The 19,023-nt window shown below is 37.6% G+C and overlaps 1 protein-coding gene and 1 pseudogene across 1 annotated transcript in view; both read left to right on the forward strand.

Annotated features, from left to right (window-relative positions):
• LOC102282145 (glycerophosphodiester phosphodiesterase domain-containing protein 4) overlaps positions 1-19,023 on the forward strand; it is a 94,645-nt gene that overhangs the window by 40,425 nt on the left and 35,197 nt on the right. Inside the window, exon 10 of the mRNA XM_070383084.1 lies at positions 902-1,058. Within this exon, the coding sequence (XP_070239185.1) occupies positions 902-1,058 (157 nt within the window). The remainder of the gene's footprint in view (positions 1-901; positions 1,059-19,023) is intronic.
• Positions 2,640-9,092, forward strand: LOC102281315 (large ribosomal subunit protein uL15-like; annotated as a pseudogene).

The raw sequence follows: 19,023 nt of genomic DNA on the forward strand, positions 1-19,023 counted from the left end.
GTTTCAACCCTATTACTCTCTGATAGCCATTACAAAGTTCTCTTCTTAGGTATTTTAATGAGAAAATAACAGAGAGTCTCATAAAGTAGAGATTCTTCAAGGAAAACTTCAGAAAACAAAATTAGGATCTTTTCTAATGATACGACCTGATGTGAAGTGTCTAGGACAAGAAGTACTCACTCATGGCAGGTGCCTGGCTGGAAAATGGGTCAGAGAAACATAGGGAGATTGTCTGGGTGCCTACTTTCCATGACTCTGAAGACCACAGAGCATTGCCCCATCCTCACCCCACTTTACTCTCAAGTCACTACTCTACCTATCTTTCTCTCCATTCTAAAAAGTTCATGGATAGAGAAGTTATTCTTTCATCATAAACATTATTATTACACACCAGAAAATGCTGATCCCTAGGGCATTAAAATATTGACATCAACTATGAATTGCTGGTATCTTGGACTGCAAGGAGACCCAACCAGTCCATTCTAAAGGAGATCAGTCCTGGGTGTTCATTGGAAGGACTAATGCTAAAGCTGAAACTCCAATACTTTGGCCACCTCATGCAAAGAGTTGACTCATTTAAAGAGACCCTGATGCTGGGAGGGATTGGGGGCAGGAGGAGAAGGGGATGACAGAAGATGAGATGGCTGGATGGCATCACCGACTCAGTGGACATGAGTTTGAGTAAACTCCAGGAGTCGGTGATGGACAGGGAGGCCTGGCATGCTGCGATTCATGGTGTCGCAGAGTCCTACACGACTGAGCAACTGAACTGAACTGAACTTGCTGAGATTGGGTAGGAGTAAGACTTGTGACCTTGGTGGACTTTCTGAGAACCCTGCCTACCAAGAGGACTGAATTCAATTTACTGACCCTTTCTCTTATTTTTCCCCTTTGCATGTAGCCTGGATGAGGTGCCTTTCCTCATGCATGATTATGACCTGAGAAGAACAACCAATATCTTGGAAGTCATGCCAAATGCCTCCGATGAACAGAGTAGCTTTTTTTATTGGGATTTCCTGTCAACTCTGAATGCAGGCAAATGGTTTGCAGATTCATGGGTAAGACACATTCCCCAGGTCAAAAAATCTGCATTTACTCCCTCTTGTATGGTCATATGCTGCTCCTGGAGATAAGTACACTGTGTACAGTGTAATTTTGATGCAAGTGTGAATGAGTCTACTTGAGAGAGTTGGAGAACATTTCATGCAAAGGTATCATTTGAACTAAAATAAGATCATTACTAAGAGGAACCATAGGCATTGATGAATTGATGGTGGTTTGTTTCAGAGATTATAGTATACTGGAGCAAGAGGAGATATATTTCTGTCTGTCTGTGTGTGTGTATGAATGTGTAAGAAAGAAGGGAAGGAGAGATAGGGAGGAGATGGGAGAAACAGATAGAATAATCAGGAAAACATGTTGTGAGGAGACTATAGCATTGCTTAAATAACAAGTTCGAGAGTTTAGAATTATCCTAAATATTTTAAATAGGTAAAACAAAAGGTCAAATTTGCATGTGATAAAAGTCAAGCCTGCCTTCTCAAGAAAGTTAAAACCAAACTTACATTTTCTAGGTTATCATATGTCCAGAGGGAATCTACATGAATTCGGTTTTATCAATCAGAGGTACTCATTTTGAGTCTTCGATTTTGACAACAAATATCTGAGCAGGGCATACAAATATCTGAGCAAGCATTCATATTGCTAGCACCTGTGGCAGCAGAGCTAAGATAGTTGGGGGCAGCTGTAGTAATAGCTCTCTTATCAGTTAATTGTGTAATTAGGAAAACAATTTTCAAATACTTTTGATTATGTACTAGGTGGAATGGAATTTTATTTATCTCTAATGTTAATCTAGAGGATCCATTTAATCTTTTTTCATGTTAAAATAGTGAGAAGTAAAGAGCTATGTGAGGGTAAATTTATCCACTTCAAATGTATTCTGTTAACTAGTGTTAATACAAGGAATAGCTAAAGATTGATTTGTAATGACTGTATCACCTCAGAATACTTATTACCATATGAGTACATAACCTATAAGCACTATTTCCATATATGAAGGTAGTGGGATCAATCTGATAGCCCAAGTGTCTATATGTAGGCTCTGTACATGTCTCATCATACATGAATAAATAGATGCATAGAAACTAGAGATGCTTTATTAAAATACATTTATTGGTTTAGTTAGTCATAGGTGATGTTTTGCCTAATGTGTGTTCCAGATGAATAGGCTGTTATTGTATCTGTTGTGTAACATATGGCTGGTAAAAGTCTCCATGGTAAGTGGTGTGATTAGATATGTTATTGTAATAAATTTTGGTGGCTTCTTTTAGGATTAACAGTTTTTTCTTAGCATATTTAGATGATATGTTTGAAATGCTTTGTTTTGCTATTGCTTTAGCTACTGAGGAGTATCCTGAAGCCTCAGGTTCAAATATGGTTATCTAAGCAGCTTTGTTTTTAGGTTTGTTTGTGTTTTCTTTACTTGCATGATGTATGTTTACTGGTGGTCAATGTGGTGATAGCACATAATTTTAAATATTTGAATGTTTGGATAATTTTCCGAAGAAAAATTGGTTTTCTTTGTAAAAAGTACTCTGGGTTTCTCTTCATTTGGATAGGTATAATTATGGATTGATATGGTGGTGAGTTGATGATTATTTGTTAGTACATTTGTTTTTCTTGAGATTAAGTGTGAAAATTAAGTAGTTAATCTGATCAGTAATGAAATAAAAATAGATACAAAAATTCTGGGAGTTGTCTCTGGAAGCTTAAGCTGAGTTCCTGTTTATCCAGTAAAACCCCTTTGTGTGGAACATTTTTATATCCTTTTGTGAAAGTATAAATCTCAAAATTACAGAGATGTAATTCTCATGCATATAGACAGTAAGCAGAGTACAAGTTTTATTTAGCATATTCATGTGGGAACAAGCAGGATGACAAACCCCACTCAAAAGAAAAGTGAGAAACCAACATGCAAATACTCAGTGCAACAAAGAAATACTAAAATTGCATTGCTAAGTTGGATACAAATCTAGTGTATTGTTTTGGTTAATATACTCTGTGACAATAAAGTTTACTTTTAGAGTTCTCTTCAATATCAAAACTCATTTGCATCTCTACCACACAAAAATCTTTTCCTCTTTTATCAGTTTTCTAGAAGTCAACATCTAACTTTACATAGTCTGTCCCTAATTAATAATAAATAATTCAAAGAAAGATACATTCCCTTGAGAGATGACATTTAGGTGTGCCTGGTAAGAAAAAAAATGTGCTACCATAATACTGGAGGGTTCAACAAGCCTTGTTTCTGAGTTTCAAATAATTAATTCCCCTCTTGTAATCATGAATAAACTCTATGGACTATTTAGAGGCTGTTCTCATTGTGATTTGTGTTATTTGTCTTTATTGATTTACATCAGTGCAGTTAAAAGGGTTGATTACTACACATAAGGTTCCTTGTTGTATAATCAGCAAATCTAGAGTCAGATTGTGTTGTACAACTACTAAGGCTTTTAAATGAGGTTCTGTCTAGAGAGTATATAAGGAGTCTAGAATTTCACTTTTAATAGTCCCTGTCATTCCAGAGCTCTTTTTCTCACTACTACTTTAGAAGTAGTAGTAGTAGAAGTTCACTTGAACCAGGTTTCACATCTATAGCTACAAATATGTGCAAATTTCTCTTTCCTTTTCCTGCTAGTCATTGATCTTTCTTACCTGTAATGCTGAAACAATGTACAACATCTTGACTCAATGTACAAGAGTCATGCCTGACTCTTTGCAACCCCATGGACTATACAGTCCATGGAATTCTCCAGGCCAGAATACTGAAGTGAGTAGCCTTTCCCTTCTCCACAGGATCTTCCCAACCCAGGGATCAAATACAGGTCTCCTGCATTGCAGGCAGATTCTTTACCAGCTGAGCCACCAGGGAAGCCCCCGTGTACAACAGGGGACACCAGATAGTTTGCCTAGGAAGGCTCATAGGCATTGGTTCCAAATACTGATCATATATGTGTCCTTAGTGGGGACTGGTGACTTGTCATATTCGATTAAATGACATTTATTCTCAGATATGATCCTTCAGATATGACCTTTACAACACAATCAGTTTTTCCAGTTATATCCCAGTGTAAAGGGGCACATATTTTTATTCAGTTTATGCAAATAACTGCATTGCCCTGAAACACAGTGACTCAGTAAAGAGAATTTGTACCTAAATTCAGAGGAGTGGTGAGAATAAGTTATTAAATATTGGGTTGGCCAAACAGCTCCTTAAGCTGTTAAGTAAAAATGAAAGACGTTTTTTCATTTTCACCAAGGAGTTTATTAAACAACATATTCACCATTTTGTTTCACTACCTTCTGCCATTTTTCTGGCAACTTGATAATTCTCTTTTCAAAACGTTTTATCTTTGTGAGCAAGGAACTGTTCCAGGTGCCTTGTACAATCTTTCGGGAAACTGAAATTTTTTCCACTAAGAGAATTTTGTAAAGACCAAAATCAACAGAAATCCAAAGATGCAGTGTCTGATGAATATGGCAGTTGAATCAGAACTTTCCAACCAAACTGTAACAGTTTTTGCCCGATCATCAAAGAAACATGCAAGCTTGCATTACCCTGATGGAAGATTATTTTCTGCTGACTAATTCTGGATACTTTTCATTGAATGCTGCTTTCAGTTGGTCTGAGAGCAATACTTGTTGGAATTAGTCATTTGGTCTTCCTGAATGAGCTCATAATAGAGGACTCCCTTCCAATCCCACCATATACACATCGTCACCTTCTGTGGATGAGGACCAGGTGTGGTTGGTGGTGGTTCATTTTGCTTGCCCCACAATCATTTCTGTTCCACATTATTGTACAATATCCACTTTTCATCACCAATCACAATTTGTTTTAAAAATGAAATGTTTTCATTATGTTTAACTAGAGAATCGCATGCAGAAATACTTTCAAGGCCTTTTTCACTTAACTTACGTGGAACCCAAACATCAAAGCAATAAACATAACCAAGCTAGTACAAATGATCTTTAACACCTGACGTGGTTATTTTGAGTATGTCGACTATCTCCCTTGTAGTATAACTTTGATTGTTCTCAATTAATGTCTCAATTTGGTCACTATCAATTTCAACTGGTCTCCAGTCTGTTTAGAAATCTCCAGCACTGAACTTCACAAACTACTTTTGACATGTTCCATCAGTCACAGCACCGTCTCCATACACTGCACAAATCTTTTTTTGTATTTCAGTTGTGTTTTGCCTTTCTTGAAATAATAAAGCATAATATGCTGAAAATTTTGCTTTTTTATTCCATCTTCCATATTAAAATGGCTACACAATTGCTGTATGATTCAGGGAGCTCACATTCAGTGCTCTGTAACAACCTAGAGGGATAGAATGGGGTGAGAGTGGAAGGGAAGTTCAAGAGGGAAGGGACCTATGTATACCTATGACTGACTCATGTTGATATACAGCAGAAATTAACATAAAAAATATCATTATGAAGCATTAAAGATGAAATAAAATAGCTACCCAAAAATTCACCAATTTTGATAAGTTTTTTAAAAGTTTTTAAATAGTCTAGCAATTTTTCTCATTTGAAAAGACCCTGATGCTGGAAAAGATTGAAGATTGAAGATGGGAGGAGAAGGAGACGACAGAGGATGAGATGGTTTGATGGTGTCACCAGCTCAATGGGCATGAGTTTGAGTAAGCTCTGGGAGTTGTAATGGACAGGGAAGCCTGGCATGCTGCAGTCCATGGGATCACAAAAAGTCAGACACAACTGAGTGACTGAACTGAACTGAACTGAACAACAGCTGTCACAATAGAATCTAACAAAATTGTTTCAAATGAAGTTAGACAGCCAAGTGCTTCTAGAACCATCTTATGGGAAAAAATGAATGAACCTTTTGGCCAACCCAATATTTATGATGTTATGTATTGTTGATGTTTTAACCCTTTTATCATTACATCGTGACTTTCTTTGTCCCTGGTTACCATTTCACCCTAAAGTTTATTTTGTTGGGCATAAGTATAACTACACTTGCTTCTTTTGATTATTATTTGCATGGAATATCATCTTCGGTCCCTTCATTTTGAGTCTGTGTGTATCTTTAGAACTGAAACAAGTATCCTGAAGACACCATACAGTTCAGTCTTATTTTTTAATCTATCCCACCACTCTGTGCCTTCTGATTGGTGAGTTCAGTCTATTTACATTTCAGATGATTGTTGATATATAAGAACTTACCACTGCAAATTTATCTTTTGTTTTCTAGTTGTTCCATATCGCCACTGTTTCTTTTTTCTTGTGTTTCTGTCTTACTTTGTAATTCAGTGATTTTCCGTGATTGCTTGCTGAGTTTTCCTCTTTATGTTTACTATCTGTGTTCTAGATTTTTGTTTTCTGAGTATCATGGGGTTTGCATAGGACATCTTTCTCATAGATTAAATAGTCTTTTTCCTGTTGATAGCAATTTTTCTTAATTCGCTGTCCTCTCTTTTTATATTTTCTCTGTAGAAATTATCTCTCTTTATTCTGAGTTTGTTGCCACGTTGTAGTAGCTATAGTTTTTTACGAAGCTCCTTCCTTTAACCTTTATATGATCGTTTAATGTTTAACACTTTGTTCTAAACTAGAGTTACAGTTTCCTACATTACTGAGAGCTATGTATACTTTTATCTTTTACTTGGAAGAACTCCTGTCAATATTTCTTGTGAGGCAGATCTAGTGCTGATGAACTCCTTAATCTTTGTTTGTCTGGGAGAGCCTGAATTTCTCCTATCTAAAGAATAACTTTGTTGGATAGAGTATTCTGGACAAGCAGTTTTTATCTTTCAGTACTTTCAATATGTCATTCCACTCCTTTCTGGCCTATAGAGTTTTGCTGGTAATCTAATGGGGATTCCTTTGGGCAATACTGAACTTTTCCCCCTAGTTTCTTTTTTTATCATGGACCCTGACATCTCCCTTATAATGTGTCTTGGAGAAGGTCATTTTGCATTGAGATAAGGTGATCTCTTATCTTTATGGATTTGTATGTCCAGGTTTAGGAAGTTCCCAGCTATTACTTCTTTACATAAGTGCTCTCCCACCTTTTCCCTTCTCTTATTCTGGTATACCCATCATCTGTATTTTGGCTTTCTTAATGAATCTGATACTGTGTGTAGTGTTTCTTAACTATTTTAGAAATCTTAGCTCTCTCTCCTCTTCCACCTGAAGCATTGGTAGATTCCTTTCTTCCAGCTCATTTATTCTCTCTTCCATTTCTGTATTTCAAATGCTGTCTCATGCATTCTTCATCATATCTGTTGAGTTGTTAAGCTCCAAAATTTGGATTTGGTTTTCTTTAGAATTGAAAACTTCCCAAAAGCTAAAACAAAACACAAAACAAACAAACAAACAAAAACCCATACCTCTAAATAACTCATAGAAAAAAGGGGAGAAATCTCAGAGAAAATTGCATTGAATTTTACATTGAATAAAAATTTTTAAAAAATGGGCGGAGCTCCCCTGGTAATCTTGTGGCCAATGCAGGGGACAAAGGTTTGATCCCTTTGTGGGTCCGAAGAGATCCCACATGCCACAGAGCAACTAAGTACATGTACCACAACTACTGAGCCCATGCCCCTAGAGCACATACTCAACAATGAGAAGCCACCGCAGTGAGAAGCTTGCACACTACAAAGAAGGGTAGCCCCCAATTATGTAGCTAGAGAAAGCCCACACACAATAATGAAGACTCAGCACAACGAAAAATGCATGAAGTTTTTTAAAAATTGGTGGAATGCAACTATGGCAGTGACTGGAGAAAAACTCCTGGGATTATCTGCTTATGTTAGGAAAGAAACATTTGATTTTGTTACAAATAAAAAATGTAAGCTTCCTCTTTAATAAGCTAGAAAAAGAGCAAATTTAACTTGAGGTAAACAGAAGAGAAAAAAAAAATAAAAAGCACAAAGCAGTGAAATGGAAACAGAGAAATAGAAAACATCAATGAAACAAAAGTTTATTCTTTAGAGATCAACAAAATTGATAAACATCTAGTCAATTGACCAAGACAAAAAGAAAATCCACAAATTTCAAACATTAGGAATGAAAGAATGTTCATCAATTCAGACCCTCCAGTCATTAACAAAGGTAATAATGAAAGTGAATAGTGGAGCTCGTACTGGCTCATAAGAACTAAATAGATTTCAGAACTTTCAGAACCAGTTGTTAATCCACTTGTAAAATTAGGCATGGTTGTAGTATTTAAGTCCATGTGCATAAATCTGCCAATTTAGATGAAATGGAACAATTCTTTGTATCATGAAAATTCAATTAACAATCAAATTTTTAAAAAGAGAATTTGAGCCAAACTGAAGATTATAACCAGGAGACAGACTCTCAAAAGCTCTGAGAACTGTTCTAGTAGTTGACATTCAAGGCATAGTCATATAGGTTTTCAAGACAAAAGATCATACATCACAGTGACAGGCTGACCTCTCTCGTCTAGGCCAACAACGTGCCATCCAGACTAAGGAAGACCCAGAACTTAGGGGCCACATGAGCCACAACCACAGCCACATGGGCAAACACCGAAAACACCTAGGAGGCCGAGGCAATGCAGGTAGCGTGCATCTCCACAGGGTCAACTTGGACAGCTATCACCCAGGGTACTCTGGGAACATTGGTATGAGGCATTACCACTAAGAGAGGAACCAGAGTTTCTGCCCAACTATGGACCTTGATAAACTGTGGACCTTAGTCAGTGAGCTGCTGCTGCTAAGTCACTTCAGTCGTGTCCAACTCTGTGTGACCCCATAGACGGCAGCCCCCCCAGGCTCCTCCATCCCTGGGATTCTCCAGGCAAGAACATTGGAGTGGGGTGCCATCGCCTTCTCCGAGTCAGTGAGCAGACTCAAGTAAATGCTGCCAAGAATAAGACCGGTGCTGCTCTTATTACTCATGTAGTGTGATCTATTTACTAAGTTCTGGGGAAGGGAAAGCTCCCAGAGCAGCCTGTCATCATGAAAGCCAAATTCTTCAGCAGAAGAGGTGAGATTAAGCATGTAGATGGGGCTTGTTTCCTGGTGGCTTAAAGCCACATGCTGGGAAATTAATTAAATATTAACAAGTGCTTTTCAAAAAAAAAAAATGACATGCTGACATTTTACATAACATTCACCAAAGATAAATAGACCAGATAAGCACATATAAAGTGAGCAGAAAGTCACCATGAACCCTTGCAGAGTTGAGAAAGAATGCTAATCTTTTAAGACATCACATTAGTAGCATCAGAAAAAAGTAAAAATTGATGTTTCCAGTAAAGCAGTCATTCCCATCTTTGAGATCTTGTTGATGTTCAAGGCAGAAGCACATTGCACATTGAAGGGGTGGGGTAGGGGGAAGGAGGGCCAAAGGACAGAGAAAGAGCATTTTATCCTTAAATTTGTTTGTCCTGCCTTGAAATATAAATTTTATCTTTTGAAAAACTCAATAAGAAATACATAAAAAAACTAACATTGTAGTGTAAAAACTTTCAACAGAAAATTCCAGATGCAGGTGTGCTCACTGGTGAATTCTGCGGTTGTACAAGAAAAAAATTATACTGATTCCACAAATAATCTTCTAGAAAATCCAACAAGAGAGCATAATTCCCAGTGTAATTTGATCAGCCCAGTATTTCTCTGATAACAAACAAAGGCATTTTCATAAACCTCAGGACTGATATCCCTCATGAATATAGACTGAAATAACCTCAACAAAATCCAACAACGTGTAAAAAGAGCATGTCTTAATTAAAGGAGTTTTATCATGAGAATACACGTTGGTGCTTACAGTTTAGAAATGAATGATTTTTTATCATGTTAACATACACGAAGAAAGTCATATAATCTCAATACATGCAGATCATTTGATATAATTCAGTTCCATTTTTCATTTAAAAAAACTCTTTGTAAACTAAAAAGTAAAGACTTTCTTAACTTGATAGAAGTAATCTCTGGTATACTTACAGCTGTCATTATACTAATGGTGAAAGACTGAATTAATTCGTTTTCCACAAGACCTGGAAAAAGAAAGGATATCTTACCACTCAAGTCAATATTATATTGAGCCCGCACCAGTACAATAGAGAGGAAACAGGTATAGGTGTTGGAAAGGAAGAAATAAAACGATTTCTATTTGCAGAGGACCTGATGCTGGGAGGGACTGGGGACAGGAGGAAAAGGGGACGTCAGAGGCTGAGATGGCTGGATGGTATCACTGACTTGATGGATGTGATTTTGAGTGAACTCCGGGAGTTGGTGATGGACAGGGAGGCCTGGCGTGCTGCGATTCATGGGGTCGCAAAGAGTCGGACACGACTGAACTGACTGAACTAAACTGATCATATAAAATCCCTGGGAATCTATAGCAACATCCTAGGACTGAGTTTAGTTTGAACACAGAATACAAGGTCAATATTTAAAGAAAAAACAAACCTCAAATACTGTAATCTAATCAGAGGTGACAATATACAGCTTTGACATACTCCTTTCCCAATTTTGAACCAGTGTGTTGTTCCATATCTGTTTCTAACTGTTGCTTCTTGACCTGAATACAGGTTTCTCAGGAGGCGGGTAAGGTGGTTTGCTATTCCCATCTCTTGAAGAATATTCCACAGTTTGTTGTGATTCATACAGTCAAAGGCTTTAGTGTAGTCAGTGAAGCAGAGTTTCAGATGTTTTTCTGGAATTCCCTTGCTTTTTCTGTAACCCAACAGATGTTGATATTGGATCTCTGGTTTTCCTCTACCTTTTCTAAATCCAGTTTGAACATCTGAAATTTTTCAGTTCATGTATTGTTGAAGCCTAGCTTGGAGGATTTTGAGCATGATCTTGCTAGCATGTGAAATGAGTGCAATTGTGCAGTAGTTTGAACATTCTTTGGCATTGCCCTTGTTTGGGATTGGAATGAAGACTGACTTTTTCCAGTCCTGTAGCCACTACTGAGTTTTCAAAATTTGCTGGCATATTGAGTGCAGCACTTTAGCAACATCATCTTTTAGGATTTGAAGTAGCTCATCTGGAATTCCATCATCTCCACTAGCTTTGTTTGTTGTAATGCTTCATGTTCAGAGAACATGAAGCAGGATAATTATTAAAAATTCTATACCTAGGCATATTGCATTCAAATTGCAGAAAATCAAACACAAAAAATTCTCTAAAGAAGTCAGCCAGGAGGAAAAATATCCTTACCTATTGAAGAACAAAGATAAGAATTACATCAGACTTCCCATCAGTCTAGAAACCACGCATACAAGAAAAGAGTGGACTATTTATAATTGCAAAAACCATCAAAAGAAGTTCTTCAGAGAGAAGGAAAACAATATAGGTGAGAAACTCAAATCTCTGTAGAAAAAGAGCATCAGAAAAGGAATATGTAACTCCTAAATTAAATTTTTTATTTATTATAAAACTTCTAATAGAATATATAGTAGAAAATTGTGGTAACCTTGGATTACATAAAGAGCTCTTGGAACATCAAAAGCATCATCTTTAAAAGAAAACTGGATGGATAAATTAGACGTCATGAAAATGAAAAGCTTTTGCTCTGTGAAAGACATTGTTGATATTTTAAGACAAGGGAAAGAGTAAAAGTGATATAGAGCATAATATATCTAATTGTATTATCCTTGCTTGTAAGTGCTACAGTCAGGTTTGCATCATGAAAGAGACAACTTTTGATATTTTGTTGAGGAATAGCACATAATTTAGGATGTAAAAAACTTATTTTTATTTTTCTTAATTTAGTATCCTATGTTTGGAAGATAACATAAAAATGTTATGGTATATAGGTCATTTAATTTTGGAGAGTTAGGTATCTAAGAACAGAGAATAATTCTAGTTTTATTATCAACCATACTGATAAACACTTTTAAAATAAAAATAGCAGAACTTATGTTCCTCAAAAAGTGAAAAACATTTGTTTTTGTTATCTAAAAATAATAAAGGGCATGCCAAAGTTAGGGCATGCAATAACGAAGCATAAGTTATTTGAGGGAAATACGGGACCTTTGCTAAGTGGACAGATGACAACCCACAATGTAAGTAAAGGTTCAGTCCATATTTTAAGAAGAAGACCAAATAGTCAAAGATCCTTTTGGCATTTTAACAAAGATAAAATTGAATTATAGTCATACAATAAGGTAACATTTGTCACAGAAATTCAAAAGCCTTTTAACTATCTTTTTAAATGAGTTAAACTGAACTTTGTCCAAATTTTGATACATTTAATTGCTTCTTACCACACTCATTATTTGCAGATATTACAAACCAAAGCAAATATATCAACAGTTCTCCTCCCTCAAATCTTATATAATTTATTGTACACACTCACTTGTCTTTAATTATATTTTGTTTCACATTCCAAAACAACCAAATACTTTGAGCTCTTTCACTAAACACACTGTTTAGTTCAGTCGAACAGCCTTATTCTAGCATTATATGTATGTATAGTGGGAAATAATACACCCAAGGAAGGAATCCTAGCGTCAGGCCTGAATTTTAATCCTGCAGTTGTTCACTGTTGAGTGATTGGACGTGTCACTTACAGTTTACCTATTAGTTGAAACTCCAGTACTTTGGCCACCTCATGCGAAGAGTTGACTCATTGGAAAAGACTCTGATGCTGGGAGGGATTGGGGGCAGGAGGAGAAGGGGACAACAGAGGATGAGATGGCTGGATGGCATCACTGACTCGATGGATGTGAGTCTCAGTGAACTCTGGGAGTTGGTGATGGACAGGGAGGCCTGGCGTGCTGTGATTCATGGGGTCGCAAAGAGTTGGACACGACTGATCGACTGATCTGATCTGATCTGATTAGTTGAATAATTGTACTTGTCATCTTTTAAGCTTTAGTTTTCTCATTTTTAGTATATGCTGTGGTCAAATTAAATAGTGCATATGGTGTTGGTTTTTTTGTTGTTGTTGTTGTTTTTTTTTTTTGCAAATTGCATCTTACTGATACCATAGTCCAACTCTAAGAAGAGCCTAAAATAATTTTCAGTGACCACTGTCATGAAACATATCATGTTTTATTTGTCTGTGTATCTTACCTCCCTTACTAAACTAACAATTTTGAAAATAGAATTTGTGTTTTAGGAGCACAAAGAGTATGCTTGCTGAATGAATGATTGTCTAGTATCCAGAGCTTAGTAAGCAAATCTTACACTCCTTTCTTCTTATCAATGTCATTGGAAATGTACAGTTAATGACATCGGTAAATTAAATTTCCTGAAACACTGCATTCCTAGTAGCATCCACTGCCGCAAAACCGAGGCGATGCAAGTCCTTTTGATTACATTTAATAAACCCCTCCCTTATCAAGCCACAGTTCAGTTCAGTTCAGTCGCTCAGTCATGGCCGACTCTTTGCAGCCCCATGGACCACAGCATGCCAGGCCTCCCTGTCCATCACCAATTCCCAGATTCAAGCCACAGTTGGTCTTTAATCCAGTACAACTTGAAGTGTTGGCAGTGATGCTGGTTGGACAAAAATAAATCCAGGGCTTCACTATTTTCCATAACTACTCCGGCTAAGGAATTTAAACAGTTATAGTGTACACCTAAGGCTTGGGTTGTGTCTTTTATCACATCAGCCAAAGTGATAAGCACATTTTTTAAATCACTTCAGTTATTCAGTTCCTGGTGGTGGGATCCATATCCTTAGAGGGCTGTTTCCTAGGAAATATGCTATTCCTTCATATGCTTTATAAGCAGATGTTGTTTACTGAGAGTTTGGAGAGTCCTTCAGTTGGAGAGATCTAACTGGCCCAAGAACATCTAACCCTGCCATCGGTTACCATCAAAAAGCCTGATTTCTACATAGTTAAAGAACACAGGAGTTATATGAGTAAAATACTGTCAACTTTGATAAACTTTGATAAAGTATATTTTCTTTGAAAATTGTCATGACAGTCGTTCAACTATTACACCACACGTTCATTTTTATCTTCTTCTAGGTCAGGGTTGTTTCTTTTCATTTAGGTACTACTTACTGGTGGCTCAGAGGTTAAAGCATCTGCCTGCAACGCAGGAGAGCTGGGTTCAATCCCTGGGTCGGGAAGATGCCCTGGAGAAGGAAATGGCAACCCACTCCAGTATTCTTGCCTGGAAAATCCCATGGACAGAGGAGCCCGGTGGGCTATACTCCACAGGGTAGCAAAGATTCGGACATGACTGAGCAACTTCACTTTCACTACAAAAATAATAGTTATTAATAAAATTTCAAGTTGTCTGCACTAGTAACATCTTGGAGGAACTTAGAGTGATGACTGTGTAGCAAAACTTAGAGTTGGGCAAATTATTATTTTTAGTAAGAGAAACATGATCGGCTAAATCAAAAGTGTATAACCTTAGGACTTCCCTGGTATTCCAGTGGTTAAGAATTCACCTGCCAATGAAGAGGAAAGGGCTTGATCCCTGGTTTGGGAAGATTCCTCATGCTGCAGGGCAACTAAACCCATGTGCCACAACTACTGATCCACATGCTGTAACTGCTGAAGCCAGCATGCCCTAAAGCCCATGCTCTACAGATGAGGCCATCACAATGAGAAGCTTGTGCAGTGCAACTGGATAGCTCACACGCAGCCTAAATGAATAAATTCTTTAAAAGTGTATAACCTTAAATCAATACAAAGAAAATATGGCCAGAAATATATGGAATGAAAGCATTCGAAGGAGAGTCTAGCATTTAACAAGAGAATCTTTTCCCATTGCTCTTTGAGGAAAGGTGTTCTACTTCATGCAGCTGTTTGCTCATGCCAGGGATCTAGGGTCAACTGTTGACTTGCTGTGGTTCTCTAGGCAACCTGAGTTTACAATCTCTAATGAGTGTGACTTTCCAATTGTTGTCAGATGGGGGTTGTAATTTTAGTTGGGAAATGTGCATCCAAGGATCAAGTCCTTCTATTTTAATAGCTCTGTTGGAGTTAAGAGTATTCAGTACGGTCCTCTCCAGTGATGTTCAATGGCAGTCTCTCTATGAGCTGTTCTCTGTACACTGGACTTCACTGCTGCGATGGTTGGCAAGCAAAAGCAACCTGTTCTGTTAATGATTCGACTGAGATATATTGCTTTACCCCTTATAATATTTACCTAAAAGAATTTTGGTAAATTTTAGCTGAAAAGTTTTGAAGCTAGAGTAGAGATATTTCCAAAATGTAGGCCTGCAAGTGGCTAATTGACAGAAGATAATCTAGGGTTCCATGAGATGGTGAAATACAGGGGAGACTGGCATGCTGCAGCCCATGGGGTCTCAAAGAGTTGGATACAACTTACCAACTGAACAGCAGTAACACCAAATCTAGGATTACCTGGTGGGAAAGAACACAAAGCCTAAGAGAAAAAAGAGTGGTCCTTTAGGGTATGGATTGTCAAGAGTATCTGACAGTTTGGCTGATTTCAGTTTTTACATATCATGTATTCTTCCCACTTTTCTAGAGTATCTGTGTGTTTAAGGACAGGAAATTTTTTTAGTATGGAGCTAAAGCTGAAACTCCAGTACTTTGGCCACCTCATGCAAAGAGTTGACTCATTGGAAAGGACTCTGATGCTGGGAGGGATTGGGGGCAGGAGGAGAAGGGGACGACAGAGGATGAGATGGCTGGATGGCATCACTGACTCGATGGACATGAGTTTGCGTGAACTCCGGGAGTTGGTGATGGACAGGGAGGCCTAGCGTGCTGCAATTCATGGGGTTGCAAAGAGTCGGACATGACTGAGCAACTGAACTGAAGCTTTACCTAATTCAAAGTAAAACTTCCAATAAAATGTTTCCACCTATCACTGGATAGCTCAGTTGGAATGGCTTAGGTACAGAACACAAACATGTAACAGTTTTTTAAGCCATTTTAAGTTGCAGTGAAATTATTTGGGACACTCCCAAAATAAACACACAATTACTAGTACAAATTCATAACACACAGAGGGAAGAAATTGTACAAAATCTATTTGGACATCCTCAAAGGATCCTTTGGGCAAGGTGCCTTTCATATCTGACTTTTATAGTTTTTTCTAGGATTGTGTTGGTTATAGATGAGGAAAGAACTGCTCATATCTTCTGATGACTTGGAAAGTTACCCCATAAATGTTCATTTAATACTGTAGTCAATTTGGACTTACCTGGTGGCCCAGTGGTAAGAATTCTCCTACCAATTCTGGGGATGTGGGTTCAACCCCTGGTCTGGGAAGATTCTGTGGCAACTAAGCCATGCACCACAACTGCTGAAGCCCAGGTGCTCCAGAACCCATGCTCCACAACAGTGGAAGCCACTGCAATGAGAAGTCTGTGCTCTGCAACCAGAGAGTAGCCCCCACTCGCTCCAGCTAGAGAAAGCTCATCCTCAAAGACCCAGCACAGTCAATATAGATATAGATATATGTATGTATATATACATACATACATACATACTGTAGTCAGTTTATCCCTACTGTGGTGAGTTATATCATGGAAGATTTGAAGAAATACCCATTTGAGTTTAGTTGGTACTACCAGGTTGCCATCATAAATCTCAAAACCTAAGTAGTTCTAGTGTTTTGTTTCAGAATTGGGAGTCAAATGCTATACATCAATGTGATGGAATTTGTGAACTCCATAGACTGATCTGTCTTCTGTGAAAGAGGCCCTTGTCAAGGACTTTAGTCAGAGCATTCTTGTAGTTTGATGATCTGCAGAAACCTTTCCTCTAATGTCTCATCTTACTGGCTATGTGCCCAGTCACTCAGTCATGTCCGACTGTTTGTGACCCCATGGACTGGATGGAGCCTGCCAGGCTCCTCTGTCCATGGAATTCTCCAGGCAAGAATACTGGCGTGGGTGGCCATTTCCTCCTCCAGGGGTTCTTCCCAACCCAGGGACTGAACGTGTGTCTCCTGCACTGTCGGGTGGATTCTTTACCAATTGAGCCACCTGGGAAGCCTCTTACAGGCTATGAGTAGATGATTAGTGTTGCCAAGACTCCATTTTTTCCCCTGAGGCAAAGATAAAAAGCCTTACTCCTAGATCAAGGAATAGGCATTAATAAACAATGAGTCTTTGATGTCTGTTAACTTGTTAATAGATTAGACCAAATTTAGATTTGACCTCCTGTTTTGTATACTTTTAAAGAGAAAGATTTATGGTTATCTGGAAGATCAAGAAGGTGAGCAAGTTCAGCAAAGATGAACGTTGAATAAATATTTTGAGATCACGTAAGGTCTTTTTGGTTTCTTTTTTTTGAGAATGGTTCCAGGATGTCTGATTAAGTCAAATCACATGGACACATTTCATAAATGCTTCCTTCTTTAATCTTAAAGAACCAGTTAATCCCAGAAATCATCTTTAGTGGTTTAGTGGTTGACCCTTGATAATTTTGAAACATTTGCAATCTCCCATTGCATTTTGTCTCTCCTTAGCCAATAGATCATGGCGTAGATCAGGAGCTGGCAAACTACAGTCTGTTGTCCAGTTCAGTTCACTAGCTGTTCTGTACAGCCTGCAAACTAAAAATGGTTTTTGTATTTTTAAATCATTGGAAACAATCAAAAGAGTAATATTTCAAGATGTGTAAAACTCATATAAAAGTCAAGTTTTAGTTTTAGTTCAATCTATAAAGTTTTATTGGAACACAGCTATGCTTATTCACTTATGAACAGTTTACGGCTGTTTTTGCACTGTTATAGTTCAATAGTTGAGACAGAGCTGTGACTCACACAAAGTAAAAATAATATTTGTATCTGCTCCTTCACACATAAGTTTGCTGAACCCTGGATAATGAACTATTATTTTATAGAGTTAAGTTTATCCTTAGATGTTTTATGAATAAAATCATAGATTCAATCTTAAGAATTTCGAGGTGGGTTACTGCATAGCCTTAAGATCTTGGTTTAAGACTTAAGTAGAATGACTCTTCAGAAAAGCTGAAACATAACTTTCCAGACAAATTGTTGATTTTGCCCTGGTCAGGGCAGGCAGTGTTGATGATCTTCACCAGATAAGACACAATGAAAGTAAATATAGAACCAGAAAGAGTACATTTGGGTTACACAAACTAGAAAATGAGATATAACTTTTTGGTTAAGAACTCACAGATAGTGAATGAATTTATATCCTCCACTGTCTCAGTTTTTGGGTTTAAAAAAAATCATAAAATAGATACATTTGCTTGGACTAATACAAGATATAGTTAAACATTGTTTTATTAAATCTGTTGTAGTTGAGTTAGATCTTCCTTAAATTCAGCATTAGGATTTTAGGCAAAATTTCAACCGAGTCAGTGTAAACTCTTATGGATTTTACTTTGATTATTCTAGATCTTTGCTCCTCAGGAATTCTCCTACCATGACCATTTATTTATTTATTTATTTATTTATTTATTGAATCAATATACTGGTGTCTATAGCTACAATTTGATAATGTGCAGTCGAAATTGGAAAAGGAATACGTCAAGACTGTATATTGTCACCCTGCTTATTTAACTTATATGCAGAGTACATCATGAGAAATGCCGGGCTGGAGGAAGCACAAGCTGGAATCAAAATTGCTGAGAGAAATATCAATAACCTCAGACATGCAGATGACACCACACTTATGGTAGAAAGTGAAGAAGAACTAGAGAGCCTCTTGATGAAAGTGAAAGAGGAGAGTGAAAAAGTTGGCTTAAAACTCAACATTCAGAAAACTAAGATCACGGCATCTGGTCCCATCACTTCATGGCAAATAGATGGGGAAACAGTGAAAACAGTGACAGACTTTATTTTGGGGGGCTCCAAAATCACTGCACATGGTGACTGCGGCCATAAAATTAAAAGACACTTGCTCCTTGGAAGAAAAGTTATGACCAACTTAGGCAGCATATTAAAAAGCAGAGACCTTACTTTGCCAACAAAAGTCCGTCTAGTCAAGGCTATGGTTTTTCCAGCGGTCATATATGGATGTGAGAGTTGGACTGTGAAGAAAGCTGAGCACAGAAGAATTGATGCTTTTGAACTGTGGTGTTGGAGAAGACTC

This window comes from Bos mutus, chromosome 15 (assembly GCF_027580195.1).
Source record: "Bos mutus isolate GX-2022 chromosome 15, NWIPB_WYAK_1.1, whole genome shotgun sequence".
Taxonomy (NCBI): domain Eukaryota; kingdom Metazoa; phylum Chordata; class Mammalia; order Artiodactyla; family Bovidae; genus Bos; species Bos mutus.